Source organism: Pseudorca crassidens, chromosome X (assembly GCF_039906515.1).
Source record: "Pseudorca crassidens isolate mPseCra1 chromosome X, mPseCra1.hap1, whole genome shotgun sequence".
Classification (NCBI taxonomy): Eukaryota; Metazoa; Chordata; class Mammalia; order Artiodactyla; family Delphinidae; genus Pseudorca; species Pseudorca crassidens.
In genome coordinates this window covers 118,133,395-118,152,642 of record NC_090317.1, presented here as the reverse complement: position 1 = coordinate 118,152,642, position 19,248 = coordinate 118,133,395, and the positions used below count along the sequence as shown (strand labels likewise).

The 19,248-nt window shown below is 53.2% G+C and overlaps 1 protein-coding gene across 12 annotated transcripts in view; it reads right to left on the bottom strand.

The window, feature by feature from the left end:
- Positions 1-10,610: 10,610 nt before the first annotated feature.
- Positions 10,611-19,248, bottom strand: part of PHKA2 (phosphorylase kinase regulatory subunit alpha 2) — an 81,921-nt gene continuing 73,283 nt past the window's right edge. For 4 of the 12 annotated variants that reach the window (XM_067723394.1, XM_067723395.1, XM_067723396.1 and 1 more), the window contains exons 27-34: positions 18,127-18,245; positions 17,345-17,374; positions 16,082-16,135; positions 14,723-14,788; positions 14,126-14,296; positions 12,547-12,600; positions 11,680-11,880; positions 10,611-11,224 (exon numbers count right to left, since the gene is read on the bottom strand). In XM_067723394.1, the coding sequence (XP_067579495.1) occupies positions 11,054-11,224; positions 11,680-11,880; positions 12,547-12,600; positions 14,126-14,296; positions 14,723-14,788; positions 16,082-16,135; positions 17,345-17,374; positions 18,127-18,245 (866 nt within the window). In that variant the 3' untranslated portion in view covers positions 10,611-11,053. Of the gene's footprint in view, positions 11,225-11,679; positions 11,881-12,521; positions 12,601-14,125; positions 14,297-14,722; positions 14,832-16,081; positions 16,136-17,344; positions 17,375-18,126; positions 18,246-19,248 lie in introns of those variants that run through there. The other 8 variants (XM_067723397.1, XM_067723401.1, XM_067723400.1 and 5 more) reach the window with 6 other exon arrangements.

Sequence of the window (19,248 nt, the reverse complement as noted above, 5' to 3'; positions counted from 1 at the left end):
CAACAAGTAGAAGCGCCCGAAGTATTTAGTGAGCAACACCTTTCCTACAGCTGCAAAGGGCCCTGGACAAGGCACAGGAAATTTCAAGAAACATGAAAGAGGCCAAGACAATGACCCAGGGGGTTAAGTGTTCAGGATAAGCTCCAGGTTGCCCGTCCAGCAGCCATCCCTCCCCTTCCTTGTTAATAGGACCCCAACTTTGTGTCAGGTATTTGACAGGTGATGTCTCAGAAGGTGGCTCCTTCCCCCAGGGCCACAAATAGTTGTATATTCAAAACAATGGTAGCTCTAAAGCTCTCCTGTTAATCCTTATTGTCTTTGCCAATGATTAGTCTAAAACAGGCATGTGACTCAGTTCTGGCCAATCAGAATTATGGGAAAATCTATTAGAGTGTTTCTGGGGAAGATTTCCCTGCCTGGAATGGGTTGAGGGAGAAAGAGGGAGAGAGAGAGACTCAAGAAGAAAGCCCTGCCCCTCCCTTTCTGGTTGTCTTTTTTTTTTTTTTTTTTAAATTATTTTTTATTTTATTTTATTTTATTTTTGGCTGTGTTGGGTCTTCGTTTCTGTGCGAGGGCTTTCTCTAGTTGTGGCGAGCGGGGGCCACTCTTCATCGCGGTGCGCGGGCCTCTCACTATTGCGGGCTCTCTTGTCGGAGCACAGGCTCCAGACACGCAGGCTCAGTAGTTGTGGCTCACGGGCTTAGTTGCTCCGCGGCATGTGGGATCTTCCCATACCAGGGCTCGAACCCATGTCCCCTGCATTGGCAGGCAGATTCTCAACCACTGCGCCACCAGGGAAGCCCTCTGGTTGTCTTTTAAGTGTGTGATGCTTGGTGCTGTGGCAGCTGTCTTGCAACCATGAGAGCAGGAAACAACACATTCTGAGGATGATAGAGAAGGAAGATGGGAAGTGTATGGATCATTCATGACATTACTGAGCCACTGAACCAACCCTGCAACCTCCTGGCTCCAGACTCCTTGTTAAATGAGATGATGATTATCTTTATTGTTTAAGCCACTGATAGCTGGGTAGCCTATGCTGTACAGCTGAAAGTATCCTGAGAGATTACTGAAGAATCTATCCACTAGTATCATCCTGCCTTTTAGAGTTCTGGGAAGAGACAGGTCTTCAGAGCACGTGTGCCCCCCCGCCCCCCCCCCCGCCATGGCCTCGGGCAGTGCCATCCCATACTTAAGCAAAAAACATGACGGGAGGGGGTTGAGGGCCTTTTACTGTCCCATCTCCTTTCCCCTTTAGCTCCCCATCATACTGTCTAGCTCAGAGGCTGAGATTCCACAAGTTATTGCTTTCACTGAGGCTAAAACATGACTTATGAAAGGCAAACACCCCTGAAAAGGCTGGGAATGGCCAATGACCATCAAGGTTTCTTTCCTCTAATACTTCAGCAACATGAGTCTCTCAGAGGAAACAGAAGACTGGCTGGAGTGAGGACAGTCGGGGAGAGAAGGCATTTGGGGGCTGTTTTTAAACAGGAATTCATTGAATGTTTGCTAGGTTCCAGGAGTTTTATTCTATCTAATTTTTTCAAAAAAATTCAAACAAACATTTACTTAGCACTTACTGTGGTACCAAGTGATATCCAAGCACCTTAAGAATGAATACATTTAATCCTTGTAACAATCATATGAGATGGAGGTGCTATCACAGGCCCCACTTCACAGCGGAGTTGGACCCCAGGCAGGCAGGCACCAGCTCAGGGGCGGTGCTCTGAACCATTCCCAAGCAAGGCAGCTCTTGTGGTCTCAGCAAAGCAACGCCATGTCCTGCTGGCTCCCTGGCTCTGCCCCTCAGCTGCTGCCTGGCCTGCGCCCATCCCAGATGCTCTCTTCTCCGAGAGCAGCAATACTTCTCCCAAGGAAGGGAGGAGGCTCCAGCCCTCTCTTGTCACGCCAGGCCCTTGGTGACAAGTTCCAAGAGGAAGAAGGAATTCAGAGGTTGAAGATGAAGATAGGGCTTTGAAACTCTTTGCTCCTTCTCCCCAAAGTGCCATCCCCTGCCTCTGTCTGCCCTGCTTTGTCCTTGGTCCACAGCAGAGAGCCCTGCTCAGGGCGGAGAAGAGAGCAGTGACCTTGGCCTCTCTAGAGTGTAACTAGCACCTGAATTGGGCTTAACCCAAGCTTTGCCAGGTTGCAGTACTGATGGACCTTCTTTTAAACAATTTTTTACTCCTATTATCTAATTTTTAATCGTCCTCCAAATCCTTAAATAGAGAGTTCTGATTATCCCCTCTTGACAAACGAGGAAACGCGGCTCAGAGGAAGGACTTGCTGTCCACGGGTATGCAGCTAAAAAGCAGCCTGTCTGGATCCACAGCCCACATTCAAAAGCACCTGGGCTGCCTCCCATGGGGATTGGAGTCTGCAGACCTAGGTGGGCGGCGCCGTGGGGGAAGGTGACTACAGCCGCTGTCTACTTAGCCTTTGCCGCGTGCCAGTGGCTTACACGCGTTATCGTGACATTAGTATATATACATTATTATGATTATTATTACACACAGTATCCTGTTAATCTCTGGAACCTCCAGTGAGGACGGTTTATATAATCCCCATCCCATCTCACAGAGGAGAAAACTGAGGCACCTAGAGACTATGTACAATCCAAGGGTGCCCAGCTCCCAGCAGCAATGTGGGGATCTGACTGCTTGCCCGGCTGACCCCAGAGTGCCTGGGGGAGAAAGGGCTGGGGGCCCCGGAAGCGGTCAAAGCCAGGTTCGATGCCTTAAGGCAGCCGCTGCCTCTGCCTCGCTTCCAATTTGTCAGAGGCTCACCATCTGGTCAAGGTCTCTAGGGTGGCAGGGCCCACATTAAAACAGACACTCTGGTTAAGAGCTTTGCAGTTTCCAAAGCACTAACCACATTTCTTCTAAATTGAAATGGACCCTTAGAGAAAGTGGAGCAGGACATGGCCTCCCGGCTTTAGCTGGGGAGCTAAGGGCCACCTAGGGGCCGGCTGAGGGCCACGCTCGGAGCACTGTTAGTCTAGCCCCGAGCTCTGTGCCCACCCGAGGCCTGGCGCCTGCCTGTACGGCGCGTCTGGTTCTTAAGTAGGCTGGAATGCATCCCCTGCAATAGCTGTCTCCGTATCTGCCGTCCAAGTCTTGTGTAATCCAAGAAAATGAGAGGCTGTCTTCTGAGGTAAATTTGTAAATGAAATGCAATATTCTTTGCCCAGATCTAGGTAAACATGGAGACTTGAAACACAGGCTTTAGTCCTGATCTAACGCAGGAGAATTTATGAAATTCACAAGCCTTTTGAGCCTCCGTTTCCCCATCTGTAAAATCCTGGTGCTAAGAATGGTCATCTAACTAAGCAAATGTACGGGGGTGAAAGTGTGTTCTTTTCCAATGTCTGAGGGATGTGCTACTCGACCAGATGTTCAGTTTAAATGTCTGCCGCCTTCCTCTATCTTTCCAACATACCTGGGGCTTACCAGCTGTTAAGACCCGCCAGAGTCTTGCCTATTCCCGAGAGGACTCAGAGCCAATCCTGTTGGCCTCACCTATTCCCACCACCATTCCCCTGACCACGGCCTCCAAGCGGGAGCAGCTCTCTTCCTCCCGATGACTCACTACATTTCTTGCTTGCTTGCTTTCTCCATTGTGCCTTTTTTAGCTTCAGAAAAAGAAATGTGTCAAATTTAAAACTCAGCACAGCGCAGCTATTTAAAGTGCAGAGGAAGCAGCCTTTGAATGGCTTGCAGAATGTGAAGCCTTTAGAGCCCAGAAGGCCTCAGCCACCCCATTCTTCCTCGTGCTTTCTGAGGCCCGACTTGAAAGGCAGCTGGGCTCTTGTGGATGGCAGAGAAGAGGTCTGATGTCCCCTGGGTTGGGGACGGGGAGAAACTTCTTCAGGGGTGGGGACAGCAGGAGACTGCAAGCCTGGGCGGAGCCCTGGGGACCAAGTGCAGCCACTGTTCCCTTTGCGGCCCCTTGCTCTGCACAGGACTTGCAGCCCCGGCACAGGAAGTGTGGCAGGCGGTGGCCGGCCGATGGCTGGGCGCACGCGTGTGTATGTTTGCTTGAAAATGATCTAAGGACGACACGGGGTTTTAGGCCTGAGAGGGAGAGGAGGGTTGAGGAAGGGAACAGGAATAGTTTTCCTCTGTCATTCAGTCATTCGATCACCTCCATTTTCCAGCTCCAGGAGGAGCTTGTCTGCTTCTCAAGTGGGGTGGAAGGAAGTTAAATCACCTTGGGCACTTGCCCCTTTCGTCTCACCCTCCCAGAGACACAGTCTCTCCAAACCTGCTGCGAAATGAACCCTTCTCTCCTCTGCCCCTGCGTCCCTGTGGAGCCGATCTCTGGAAGGGTTGGCATTCCTCTGTCCCAAACCCCCCAGTGATTTGGGACAAAAGCCAAGGTCTACACTCCTCCCCTTGATGGTAGCAGTCTGCACCCTCTGGCCTCCTTCCTGTTCCAAAGACATGTTAGGTGCATTCCTGCCTCGGGGCCTTTGCACTGGTTGTTCCCTCGATCTGGCGCATTTTCCCCTAGTTTCCCCTAAGTTCAGGCCCTCACTTCCTCCAGGTCTCTGATCAAATCCTGCCTTATCAGGGGTCTTGTCTACTCATCCCATATGACAGTCCCCGCTGCCCCCAGGCCTCCCTGCCCTCTTTGTCTGCTTTAATCTTGTCCAGCCTCTTGTCATCCCAACACATTATGTATCTAATTGCTCATTCGTTTACGATCTGGGCCAGGAGAGGAAGGAGGACTTGGGGGTTGGCTTCTCAGCCCTCTTGGCCGAGTTACATGGAGACAGGGAGATGGGCTTGGCCCCGTGCCCTCCCCTGCACCCCACCCCCCACCCCCCTCCCCCGCGCTGGGTTCGGATAGCTATAGGCCGAGGTCCAGTACATTCTTGAGAAGCTCCTGCCCCGTCACCCAGAACGTTTTGCAGGTGGGTATCTTACTCATCCGTGACCTGCTCGGGGAGGGAGGCCCATCGCACCCAGGGGAGGGTTTGGGGCTGCCCTTTCTTCTTCCTGTGTCGTCATTGTCGAGAAAACAGAGTGGTCCTGGTGGAGGGCTGGTGAGTTTACTCTGCAGATTCCCCACTGGCCCCGTGCTCAGAGTGGACCCTTTGCTCTGGGCTCTTGATTTGATCCCCCTCCCACGGTTGACCTGCTTATTTTGTCTCTTGCCTTTAGTAGGCGTGCGCTGCTGTGTCCCAGCCTGCTGAGCACAGCGCCAGCCGCAGAAATGTGTGCTGACGGCACAAAAGCCATCTCTGGTCTCAGGGGACCTGGGGACAGAAGCGTGTGTGTGTGTGTGATCACCGTAGCACATGTCAGCTCGCTGCTTTAGGGGATGAAAAGCCCAGAGACCTTTCTGGAGACTCGGGCTGCAAGGTCAACTCAGGCTCCAGTGCTCTGCACCGCCGGGGCCGCCAAGCCTGGCTTCATCTCCGGCACAGAGACCGCCTCGGCGCCTGCTGGGCCGTTTTTCACTCCAGATGGAGCTCTGTGGTTAATGAGGGGGAGAGCACTTCGGGGGAGCTGCCACGGAGGGAGGGAGGGAGGGAGGGAGGGAGGGGAGCGCCAGAGGCCGACTCGCCTCCGCGGCTGGGCTCTCTGGAGCTCAGGAGACAGTGGCTCGGACGCTTGTGAGAATTCAGGGATGGAACCTCGGTGACAGCTGGGGGAATTTATTCACACTGTCAGGACACAGGCTTACACTTCGAATCAGTTCCAACTCTTTATTTTTAAATCCCCCAGCTGGCTAAAGACTTAGAAGGAAAGATGAGACAATCATTTGCGTCTTGTCCCAGATGGGCTGTCACTCAGAGGGTCCAGGAAAAGGCTACCAGGGCTGGGCTGGTATGCCGGTAGCTTTGCAACAGCTCCTTGGAAGCTGAGTGGCAGGAGGTGGTCTGCTGTGCAGTCCGGGTAGCAGCAGCGACCCAGCCCCTATGACTTAGAAACATTTCTACAGGCAGAGAGAAGCTGTGATTGGTCCAGCTTGAGCCCAGAGGGGGCACTGGCCGCCTGCTGTGCACACCCTCTTCACTCCCACTGACCAAGCCTCGCCAAAGGGCAGACCCCAGGAGAGCACATGTCCTGCGTCTCTGGACAGAGGAATACAAGCCAAGGGTCCTGGCTGTGGTGGACGCTTAGTTTTAGATGCTCAGCATCGGAACGCCCTTCCTGGGTCTGGGGGGGTGGTCCCCCATGTTATGAAGCCGGCCCCGCTGCCGCTCGAGGAGGAGGAAGTCTCAGAGGCTGGCTTTTCCAACTTCCCTCTCAGCTGACAGCCCCGCCCCAGCTGATGGAACACACCTGCCGGAGTCTGACTTGACGGCTAGTGACTGTATGAAACCTACTCTGTTGACAGGTGGCAGCCTCTACATTTAAAATAGTTTCTGAAAGAGAGGAGGCGGTGGTCCTCGTGACATTGGTCAGCGTTGGGGGCATCTGTGGTGTAAGCTCCAGGGCGTGAACCCGGTGACCTGGGGCCTTGTTCTTGGCTGGGGAGTCGCCAAGTCTAGTGATCATGTGACTTATCCAATATCCTTTAAGAAACGTGTTTCCTACCCAGCTAGAGTTGCTGTCTGTAATTTGCAACTAACACAGCGGTGAAAGGTGACACAGAGGCCGTGAGAGAATAGAGCCAGTGACTATGAATTCTCCTTGGCAAGTCTATCCTGGGCTTGTATCTGGAAAGGTCTTTCAAAAAGGAAAACTGGAAGGCGTAACCATTGCCCCGTGCCCATTTCAGAAGTAGCTCGGGGCCACACCCTTAGCCCACCAGCTGGAGGCATCTGGCGGCCACCCCGCTGAGACAGGTCAGAAACACTCAGGATTGAGGGCCGACGCATGGCTGTCCTGGTGGAGCGGTGCTAGGAATGCTTCCATGGGACGCTGGACAACGTGCCTCCTTAGAGGTGTTCTCAAACGACAGGCGTTTCTTCATCCCGCCACGCTGGTCCGTATTCTGTGGGCAGAGTGACGCCTGGGTAATACTGTAATAGGCCCCCAGTAAGTGCCTTCTTGAGCAATTCATTTTTCAGAATAGCTGACATACTGCAACAAGACAGAGGGAGGAATCACGTGACTTCAGAGTTCAATGGTTACGATGATGCCAGTCCTTCTAAGAAGGCATTTTTGCCAAAATTGCACATACGTTCCTTAAAAACATACACAGTTGTTTTCTGATGGAATTTTTCCCTCTCCCAAACTATCAAACACTGTGTGCATTGGGTTTGAGGATTAGTCTCTCTTGCGGTTTCAGGGGTCTTGTTCCTCAGAGAGTTCTCTTGGTAACTTAAGGATACGGCTTCACCTAAATGGCTTTGAGGGAACAAGGGCACACTGGGCTCTAAGAAGGTGGCAGTGTGTCTTTACCTTCCCCTCACAAGCAGAGTTATCAGTGGCCAAGTCCGGGAGAACAGAAGGCATTCTGGGAACATGCGAAGTGCAGAGCTGTACAGAACAGATGGCAGGGACTTCAAAAGCATAAGAGTCACCTTGAAAGATGATGGCGCCAAGGGAGGGGGTGGGAGGCTTTTGTACCTTTTGACAAGGAAGCAGGGAAGACAAAAGCGATTTGCCAGACTCCCGCGCAAGTCAACAGAACTGAGAGATGCTCTGCTGTAATTTACATCAAGGGAGGCCGAGCCACCTGTCTTCTTGTCCAGAAATAAATGGCATCCATCAACTGACGAACTTGTTTCTCTTGCCTCCTGATCTTCTGGTCTTTTTTCTTTCTTTTTTTTACATAAGGAGCATTTATATCCTCTCTATCCAGGCAGCTATTGCGTAACGATCTCTCCTTTTATTCGCCGCACCTCAGGGGAGTTGCAGAGGCTCTGACCTCCGGACTGATGTCCACTGGGGAGATGCTGGCTTGACCGGACAGCCTCCTGGCTCCCCCAGCCCAGCCTGGATTGCTACTGGGCATATCTGGCTTCCTGTGACTGGAATTCAAGTTGATTAGTTTTGTTATTCCTTAGCTGCAGAAAAGGGTTTACCAAGAAATGAAATGAAAATGCTCTGTGGCCCGGCACCCTCTTAAACAGAGCTCTCTTATTTCTGCACATCTGCCATACAATCATCATCAGTATTTTAACCCCAAGGCCCTGCAAAATCCAGAACTGCTTTCTATAACATTCAAGTTCTTCTTTTTTCCTATAAAATGTATGCATGTATTTATTTATTATTTTTGGCTCTGTGGGGTCTTCGTTGCTGCCCAGCCCCAAGGTGCCAGGGGCTCCTGGTATGGAAACCTGGGCCCATCCGCAGAGGCCAGGATGGTGGCAGGACACGCCTCTCCCATCCCCCTCGAACATCTGTTCCTCTTCTTGGTGGTGTGGGCCTCAGCTGCTCGTGAAAGGGATCAAGCCTCAGAAGGCTGTTCTTCTTTGAAGCTGACAGCTTGGTGCCTGTGGAAATGTGGTACTATTTCAGGATTTCATTTCAAAGAGGTTTCAAAAGAGTGAATCGAAGGCTCAGTTGAATTGCTTATTATGGCTCTTCTCCTGGCCACCCGCGTCTCGGTTGGTGAGCCCAAACACAGCATCTGCGACTTTGCGCGTCATCCACAGGCAGGTGATCGTTCTAAATTAGCACCTGGCTCATTCTGGAGGGCTGTAACTCTTCTCGAGCCTTTGCCCAAGAAGCAACCGGGCCTTTAGTGGCTTGTACCTTTCTTACATTATCTGTGTTTGAAATGATCCACCAGGGAGTCTATCTGGTGAATGACATGAGTCTTGTTTATGTCAAGCATGTCTTAAAGACACCAGAAATAAAGGCCATGAAAACGCGACTATGAAACGTGGGTGGCTGTGACCCCCCTGGACCCGCCGAGGCAAATGAGAGCAAACTGGCTTCCAAGGGAAGACGGGGCACAAACAGGAAGGCTCCGGGCACTGCGGGGGGCTCGGGGCACGGCGCCAGGCCACCCACACTGTCTCCGGGATCTGCCATGCTGATGGCAGGGCTCTGGGCCGTCCCTACCTTCCCAGCCCAGCCCTCGTCCAGCTCCCTCACACCCCCCCCCCCCCCCACCACGCTAAAGCCTGGTCATCTGTTCACACTGGCTTTCCTGTGCAGGCTGAGGGCCTTGAGCACCGAGTCACAGACAGAGCATCTCACACGTGCCGATGAATGACAGAAGGAACCATCTAGTAATCTGAGGAGAAAGGTTTGACATACCGACAGTAATAGGAAGGGGAGGGGATGTGGGAGTCCACTGGAGCAGAAATTGAGAGAGATTTTGGGCACTGTTCTTTTTTTTTTCTTTAGCGGTACACAGGCCTCTCACTGCTGTGGCCTCTCCCGTTGCGGAGCACCGGCTCCGGACCCGCAGGCTCAGCGGCCATGGCTCACGGGCCCAGCCGCTCCGCGGCACGTGGGATCTTCCCGGACCGGGGCACAAACCCGTGTCCCCTGCATCGGCAGGCGGACTCTCAACCACTGCGCCACCAGGGAAGCCCCTGGGCACTTTTCTTTATGTAACTACTCTGTACCTCAGCAAGGAAAATATTATGGTTTCAAACAAATATGAAGCCAAGGCACTGATGTCCCGTGTAGACAGCGCCTGTGCACCACCGAGCGGGTAAGTGAGCCAAGACTCATGTTCCAGACTCTCTCCCCCAGGGGCAACTACAAAGTGTTTGGCTTGGACTGAAGTGAGGCTCTTTAGCAGGAACCCTCCCTGCCTTTCCTCTGCTTCAAGAATACTGGTCAGTGCCGCATCCTGACTCTGGGGGGCACTGGGCACCTTGCTGTCGTCTCAAAGCAGCCTGAGCATCGGCTTTCTCCACCTTCACGCAAACTTCCACGCAAAGATCCAATGGCCAAGTTTCCATTTCAGAGGCAGAGTCATCACCAATCTAAGCCGTCACCCTCAACCAGCCAGAGCGCACCACGAGGCCACCAGGTGACTGTCCTTCAGAGTCCATTATCCACAGAAACGGTTTTCCCTGTTGTGTGTCATGCCCACCCCCCATCCCCGTAAGACACCTGGAGAGAAACTCCATCCATCAGGACCTTGGCAAGGAAAGACTGGCGAGGCCCTGCCCCATCAGGATTTGTCCTCACGCCTCTGCAAGCAAGGCCTCCAGCTACACCCCACCTGAGAGCCTTAAGGCAAAAGTGCTGCTGTGAGAAGGGCTTGAGGCCCCAGCCTGGCCCTGCCGCAGAGGGAAGCATTGAAGAGGGAGCACGGCACGCACTTCTGTGGCGTCTGGTGCTGCAGACTCAGCACGTGGCTCCCCCAGAACACGGTGGGCGTGCCGCTCCCTGCCGGCCGCCACCCCACGACGGGGGCGGGGGCACAGGCCTTCCAGAGGGACTCCCTGCCCATGCCAGCCCCAAAACAACAGTTGGCCCAGCTAGAAGAAGGGTTGGCTTCTCCTCTGCCTTGCTTCTTTTTGGTTAGATTCTGGAAGATGATTGATGTGGGATATTTTCATAAGGCAGGAGAAATCCCTAACTCACGGGTGGCCAAGATAAAATCCTTGAAGACCATGAGCCAAAGTCAAGTGGGAGCAATTTTCTAAATGTTGGTGAAGGAGAACCGTCACGCAAAGGTAGCTGCCAGTAAGACAGCAACAAGCCGAGGAGGAAAGCAAGGCACGAGACAGCCACACCTCTCTGCACGATGAGTTGTTCTATTTGCTACACATTTTGACCCACAGACAGACTGTACCGTTAAGATGTGCCCCTGGCCAAGGTCCGCAGCTGCTGGAAGGATCTTTTCATCTGGAAGATGTATCACCAGCTCATTGAGCCTGTTCGGCAACTCTGCGAAAGCCAGTTTAAGCTGCCTTCTCACTTCACTCTGCACTCACAAGAGGAGACCAACTTCTGATACCTCCTCAGACTCCAGGAGACCAGATGCTGTGACAAACTTCCCAGCAAAATGAATGTGAGAAGATGATCCCAGGGCGCTCCTCGGGGGCGGGCACAGGATTCTGCGGCTTGGACGTATACTGCTTTCAGGTGTGTTACTGCCACCTCCTCCCTGCCAGGGCTGCTGATGGGAAATGCTTTTGTGACAGCACAGGGGATCTTGGGCTCAGAGCGCCGAGGCCCTACTGCATGTGGCAGCCTGAATTGGGCAGCAATTCCTGCAGGTGAGAAGCCACCGCCTTCGTCAGGTAGGTCATTGTCCCGTAAGCCCCGCTGGGAGCACTGTCGTAAAAGAAGTGGCAAATGCCCGTGGCTTGGTCCTTCTCCAGCGTGTCCGTGGCACCGATCGACATCTGCAGCAGGAAAGGGCAGAGGCAACACGTGAGCAGAGCTGGCGCTACCGGCCTAACGGGGGGACAGATGGCCTCTGCTCTGGGCACCGTGTCCCCACCCGCCCGAGTTGGCAGCACATCACTGATTCTAGGATGGGAGGACGGCTTCTTCTAGCTCGACTTTGGTGCAGGCTAAGTGGCTGGTTTACTTGGGGCCAGACATGTCGCGAGGCTGGTGCTGGCACTAGAACCTATGCTGAAATGGGCCTGTCCATCTCCAAAGGTCTTTAGATCTCCCAGTGGCCACTGTGCCATTTTCAAACCAAATGGTTGACATTTTCCCACCATCTGTGATGACATTATCTTTGTTCAAGAATATTTCCTGTTGGTCACAGGATCTCCAGCCTCGACAGAGATAAATGCCAGCCAAGCCGGCTGCACTGCCGCGTCCCCACCTTGGCTCTGGGCACACCCACCTGGTCCTGCAGGAACAGCTGGTTGGCCGTGTGCACGATCTGGTCCACATGGATGATGCCCCCAATGCTGTTCATCTCCGTGTCCGAGAGCAGCGTCAGCACCATGATGGCCTCCACCAGCAGCTGCCGGTACTCAGGCTGCGGCACTCGGTTCAGCACCGACTCAACGTGGACAGCAAACTTGATCTCCTGTGGGGTCATCTGCCAAAGGGACCAGCAGGGGGTCACGAGTGAAGCGAGCACAGACACAGTCCTGTCACCCACGCTGCCCACAGCACCCAGTGGCTCAGCGTAAACGCTGCCTCCTCTCCGGCCACTTTGCTAATTCTGCCCACAGGAATCCTCTGGGGCAGGAAGCTGAGAGCTCTGCCCTGGGCATCAGTCAGCCTGGTCCTAGCATTAGTCACCTATCCCGCTGGACTGCGACTTCCAGGGGCAGGGCCGTTTCTTATTTCTCTTTCTTCATTATTCCTTGTGGTGCACAGCATGGTGCCTTGGGTGGTGTAAAAACTAAAAGATCAATTTTTTAAAAGAATGAATGGGGGAAAGAAACCAGGGAAGATGACTGTTCTCTGCCGTGGGTCCCATAAGCATGGCGAGCAACTTTGCTCTTCTCTTAAGAGAGTTTTCAGAAACAAATCTAAAGATGTCGACAGTCCAGACATACTCTTTCTGAGGGGAAAGAGAAAAGATGATGCAACAAATGTGGGGAAAAAAACTTTGCAAAACTTGAGGGTTAAGTGTCTAGAAAGATCGGATCTACAAATGCCCTGTATGTAACAAGCTTGAAAGAAGGGCGAGTGGTCAGAGTCCAAGAAATAAAGCACTTAGTGAAAACTCACGGCGTTTGGGTTTTTCCCATCCTACCTCTCGCGTCGTCGAGGATGGGAGCACATAACCGTCGATGGACAGACCGTGACACTGGAGGCAGAACACGCATTTCACATTTCAGTCAGATTCCAGAACGTGATTAAAAACGGCGCGCACACGCTCAAGTCGCTCTGCCCTGGAAGCCAGCACGAGGACTGGCACACGCCAGACTGTCGGAGTTATTTTTAGAGGGCTTGTTCTCACTGCCCACGGGCTGTGTTTTTCGATGGAACCAGCAGGCATCGTTCAGATCTCACCCGAACAACGCCCCAGGGAGCTGCCGGGTCCTCCTCTGTGGGAGCTCCGAGTTTCACTTGGCAACCCGGCCCTGGCGGCTGAGAGGCCCCCTTTGGTGCCAGATAAAGGGAGATGTGCATGTTTCCTGCTGGCGAAGTGATACTTCTATGCCTTTGCAGGCATCTATTTTTGAGATTTCTATAATAAGCACCAATCACAAAAGACTAGAGCACATGCACGCACACGCACACCCGTGCATATAAATAACCAGCGCTGGCTCAATACAAAATGCTGCTTTTTCATAATAAAAGCATCTTGGTATGAAGCCGGTGGAAGCCCGGCCCCAGGAACAGTTCTGGGCTCACAGGCTGCCTCCTGACTCCCTGTGCCCTGGAGACAGCAGCTGCACCGCCTCCGTCCCAGGTGGGCTGAGGATGCAGCGGCAGCAAACGCTCCTTCCTCCTGACAAGAGGCCTCTTCGGGCCCTGCCCCCACGTGGGGACCGGAGTTCAGCTGTGAGGACAGGGACCCCTCTGACCTCTCCATGCCCAGCTCCACGAGGAGGACCTCACAGGGGACATAACGCAGCCGAAAGGGGCTGCAGTACGGGGTCTTAGGGATGCCTCTTCTCTCCTCGCCTCTTCTACTGTGAAATGAGCTAACAAAAATAGTTTAGGGAAAAACTCGGTCCTGCCTGTGGTTCTTGGTTTGCACAGAAGCTTCTAATGGAGGCAGACAGTCCCTCTGGTGGGGCCCAGGGAGACACCGGGACGCTCTGAGGCTGATGAGGGGAGCGAGACAGGAGGCGGGGGCAGGGACCAAGGGGCGTGGCTCCTGCGGCTGTTCTGGGTCAGCCGGGTTACGGTGTTTCATCCAGAGCTCTCCCTGCCTTCTCTGGTTCTTGCCTACCTTCCGACTTCTCTGCGTTCCTAAATTACGTCAAAGGTGGCCCCCCACAACCTGGGCTGCCACCTTATCTATCTTGTTGGGTTTCCAGCCAGTGTTTCTCAACCAGTGGCAATTTGCCTCCCGGAGGACACTCGGCAATGTCTGGGGACATTTTGGTTGTCACACTTGGGGGGGGGGGGGTGCTACCAGCATCTAGCGGGTAGAGACCAGGGATGTCGCTTAACATCCCACAATGCACAGGGCAGCCCCGGAAGTGAGAATTACCCAGCCCCAAATGTCAATGGTGCCGAGGGGGGAGAAACCCTGCTCTAGGCCGTGAGCTACCTAAGGTTGGGGCTTATGCGCCTGTTCTGCAGCCGCCTGCTACCTGTAGGTGCCAGCACGCCTCAGCACCAGTGCCTATGGAATGCAGCACAGTGGCCAAGCTCACCTTCTGAAGGATCTGCCACACCTTCTGGTAAAATCCCACGGGGACTCTGTTGATGGCCCCGTCCAGCCTTCTCCTGCGCAGCCACTGGCCCTGCTGCTCCCCCCAGCCGATGTGATGCCCACCTGAGTCTGACGATGACGTGCCCGTGGGTGAGGATGGGGTGCTGGACCTCTGCAAGACAGAAAAGGTGCGGCCTTCAGAAGCCTCACAGCCGGCACCCCCTGGCAGTGCTGGTCACCGAGAGGGCGGCTCCGTAAACCAGTCAACACCACCAGCTGGATTCACTCCTTCCTGCCCCGGTTCGTTTACTAAGCTCCTTCCGTGCACTCTTCCCAGCCCCCAAGAGGAAGTACAGCATAAGAAGCCCCTGACCCAACGGAGAGGCCGAGCAGGTCAGGGGGTGGGCTCTGGGGGGGCTGCAAATCCCGACTCCACATCGGCTGCTCCAGTCTCTAACTTGCCGCGAGCACGCTCAGCCTCATCTGAGCAGTGGGGCACAGGTGCGCACCCCGAGTGCAGATGCGGGAAACCCTGGGAGCACGCCCGGCCGTGGGGTCGGCAGGCACTGCTGCTGGAGGGCTTGGGGAGGTCTCGGACCTGGAGGAGGTGACTCCTCGGGTGCCGCAGCCCACGGAGACCAACGCCACAGTGACCACTTTCCTCCTGTGGTGCCGCGGAGAGTGGTGGTCACTCCCCTGCAGTGCAGCTGCCACGAGAACACAACACAGCGCAGGGCAAGGCTCTGGAGCCCTGGAAGGAGGGAAGGCTGGAACCCACGTTTGTGGCGGGGCCTCAGGGGCTATGGTATTTCCACCTTCCTTTTCAATCGCTTTCTACTTTGCCTGTTCTCAGCACGGCACTTTATCCTAATTTGGGGCGATGACCACCTCCGAGCCAGGAGCCTTTGCTGAGGCAGGAGGGGTATCACCTCCTGCCCACCTCCTCCCCGAGGCTGGATTTATTCCGGCCTCCACGAGGGAAGCGCTGGGGCAGGGCCAGCAGTTTTGCTTCTGCCTCGGGAGCCACAGGCCCGCCCACGACTGCGGAGGCAGCTCTGAGAGGCTCCCAGTGGGGCCTGAGACCAGGCCTGAAAGCGGTTCCCTCAGCGGTGGCCTCCCTGCGGCAAAGCTCACACCTGCTTTCTTCCCGTGGATGGATTCTCACCCCTTGGCCTCTGGGTCGGGGAAGGGATAACCTTCATCCTTACACATTATCTCTGTTCTGGACTACCTGGCACTTTCGTTTCTCAGTGTGCAACGTCAAATTTAAAGGTTTAAAATGCAATCCCAATGTCAAGCAGGCCAGCAGGGCAGGAGTCTTCTTGGAGCGCACTGAGACTTCATCGGATGTTATTTTGAAAAGGCTCTTAGGCTGGGTTATTCCATTGGGCTCATTACTGCCATTTAAATACGGCAACAATTAGATACAAATAAAAGTAATTACAGCCACGCTCATCAATGACTCAGCTGGTTTTCTGCCTCTAGTTTCGCAAGGAGGATTCAGACTCGCCTCTGCAATGAGAACACTTCCTAGCCTTCCATCTCAGCTGCGGCCTCAAGCCAAGCGGGGGGGGGGGGGGGCATTCTGCGTACAAAGTGCCAATCAGCACGTGCTGGCAGTGGTTCACTCCCGTGACTCAACGGAAAGGCACATAACCACTGCCTCGAAAGTTCCAGAAGCTCCTGGGAATTGGTGAGAAAAGTGCTCCTCAGTCATACCCCACCGAGGAGCATAAGCAGAGAGCTCAAGATGGAAAAACAGAGCTCAGTTCCACAGGTTCTCGGCTTTCTTTCTAGCCTCTACTCATAATCATAGTCAAGTGGAAACACTTAAACCTGTTCACATCTTCGGAAGTGAGGGAGGTGGTGGGAGCACGAGAAGGGCAACGAGAGGATTCAGACACCATAAACGAGAAGGAGGTGGCGAAGGGGACAATGGCTGGGACACACTGTTTACCACAGACTTGGAGGAGTGTGCGCTGCCGGATGGGGCCTGGCTCACAGAAAAGAGCTACAAAACAAAGAGAGTCCACTCAGTCATGTGCAATGACACCAAAGGATGCACGCAGAGAGAAGGAACATAGAACAGCCTCAGAAACAGCCAAGGAAGGAAGAGGCAGAGGATGCGGGTGGCCACAAGTTCTCACTCACCCCCCCAGGCAGATGGCCTGCAGAGCAGCGGGCAGAGCTCTGGGCTCGCGCAATAGAGGTCCCGGGAAATGCTTTCTCTGAGTGTGGAGTGTTCCCATATCTAGTCAGATGTGGAGGGTGCCTCATCAAGTTAGCACACGACTTATTTTCCAAACTCCCAGCCATGAAATGCTAATCTTTTATGTTAATTTTGGAAAGAGGATAATATACTTCTTTGATATAAGTGGCCAAATACAAAACTTGTACTGGCTAACTGAATCTAAACCCATCAAAGAAAAAAGGTGATCATTTTGTCCCCGTAATATGTAAGGACGGCACTAAATGGAGACGGAAGGAACCACCCATATTCAGCCACAGTCAGCGGCCATCGGGATGTAGGTAACAAGAGGGACAGTGCCACCTAGTGGTGGGCAAAGGAAGATGTTTGGAAAATCTGTTCCTTACTTGGAAAGAGCATAAATTCGAATGAGACAGCATGGACGTTTTTCCCTGGGACAACACAGAGAATCCGCGTGTCAGTATGTGACTCCTCTGAGCTCTCTCACAGAGACATTAAATCATTAGGAAAGGGGCTCTGATCTTCTGGATGGAGGAGGCGAAGGAAGTATGTCACAAGGGTGACATAAAAGAACAGTATCCTTACATTTTCTTTTCCTTCCAGGGTTAAATTCCCCCAGGCAATCTAGGGACAGGAAGTAGCAGTATTCTTTCTACTGCTATAATCAATGACCACAATCTATTTGTCCCTATTTCTTCCCTTTTTTTGACAGAAACTGCTGCCGAGGCAGAACCCGGGACCATCCCTTTCACATAGCCTCCTGTAAAATCCAAGTTTGATACATGGATTTGTTTAAAGGCGCAGGGCTCTCCTGCTTTCAAGTCCAGTGCTCTGCCTGTCCCCAGGGCTGCCTCCCACAGCCTGCAGAGTCCCCTCCACCCAAGCATGTTGGACGGGCAGAACCGTTCTCCACCCACTCAGACTCTCTGTACTCACAGCCTTGCTTTCCCCATTCAAGCCAGAAAGAACATGAAGCACAGTAAAGGAGGAAACAAGACAAAGATGTTTCACCTGTTCATCAGCACTAAATCGCCTAGTCATCTGAAAGTAAAAATACATCAGAAGATAAACAAAAACCAGTTTCAAATCAAGGATGCCTTACTACTTCTATCACCCTCTAGATTGTCCAAGGAAGTGTTGCTCCAGCTGCAGGGTGTGACCCTCAGTGCCTCACAGACTCAATCTACTGAGTCATCATTTGAAATGGAGAAGAAAATCCGAGTGTGTCTCTCACTGCAGGTCACAGTCAGAAGGAAAGAAACTATTTCCTACTGTAGATCACTGTCAAGTCCTACCACAGTAACCGGCACATTAGGACTGAAAGGCTGTTGACTTGCCGTCCTGTGGGATCAGTTGAGAAGGAACTTACTGTGAATTAAACAAAGGTGAGCACAAAAGAGACACCTGTGGATGGTGGAAAATAAAGGTGTCTCTGTTTCACCTGAAGGACACATTTGATGGAGAGATGATTCAGTTACCTTTTGCGCGACTCTACTTTTTAAATGGCTGTGATCCATTTGAATGACTAGTTCTCGGGCAACAGGCAAACACGGGGAAGGGTATTTTCCAGAATGCTCGCATAACACCTTAACGTTAAGGATGAGCATGTGGTGGGTGCACGTGAGTGGCTCTGGGATGTCTGGGCACAGGGTGTGTTCAGATTCCAGGACAGAAGGGATGGCACGTCCTTTACAAAGCAGGCTGTACCCTGCATGCCTTGGGTTTCTATCACTTTCTGACTTGAGCCCAGATAGGAAAACCACTTCTTTCCTGGCACCGAGAGCTCTTCTTACCTGTTTCATCTCACTCCTCAGCCTGTTGATGCCACTCCTCTCGGTTTTGGTGACTCCAGTATGTCCCACCTCATGGATGGAGATGGCAGGGCTGGATGTGGAGGAATGGATAGGCCGCACTGGAGAGGAAACACACACATCGTTCTTAGAAACGATATTTTGTCCACCCTGAGAGGAATGCATGCATGTGCTTATTTTTTTAATTAATTATTTTATTTTATTTATTTTGTTTTTGGCTGCGTTGGGTCTTTGTTGTTGCGCGTGGGCTTTTCTCTGGTTGTGGTGAGCGGGGGCTACTCTACTCTTCGTTGCGGTGCACAGGCTTCTCATTGCAGTGGCTTCTCTTGTTGCAGAGCACGGGCTCTAGGCGCGCAGCCTTCAGAAGCTGTGGCTCACGGGGTCTAGAGCGCAGGCTCAGTAGTTGTGGCGCACGGGCTTAGTTGCTGCGCGGCATGTGGGATCTTCCCGGGCCAGGGCTCGAACCCGTGTCCCCTGCATTGGCAAGTGGATTCTTAACCACTGCGCCACCAGGGAAGCCCGCATGTGCTTATTTTTATCCGCGTCTCTCTCTCCCACTCGACCATGCACTCCATTAGAGGTGGCCGTGTCTGCCCTGGCCAGCGCTCTGTTTCCAGCACCTGGGGCAGCGCCTGCTACACAGCACAGGCTCAACATGTGTTTGAGTGGATGAGTGACAGAGTGAACATCACTTAAGCAGCATGCAGAAAACACTGAGTGGCCAGGAAACCCTTCAATGATTTGGATATGTCTTTTAAAATAATTTTTTACTTCTCCAAATGCACCCCCTTCCTTGCAGAAAACTGAGACCACCTAATTAAGGTCCAGCCTTGGGGCCGGAGAGGGAAGTCCTGGGAGAACAAGCCGACCAAAGGCTGGAGGTGGCGAAGACACACAGAAGGGGCAGGGAGGACCCGTCACCTGGCTCCACTCTGCTGCCCGCCCTGCCCCCACTAACCGGTTCTCCACGGTGTGCTCACAACGATCATTCTTAAAGGCACGTGTGACCATGTCACTGTCCACCTCGAATCCTTCTTCAGGTTAAAGCCTCACAGGGGCACACAAAGCCCTACCGACTTGAGCCCACCCGCCGCTCTTAGCTGT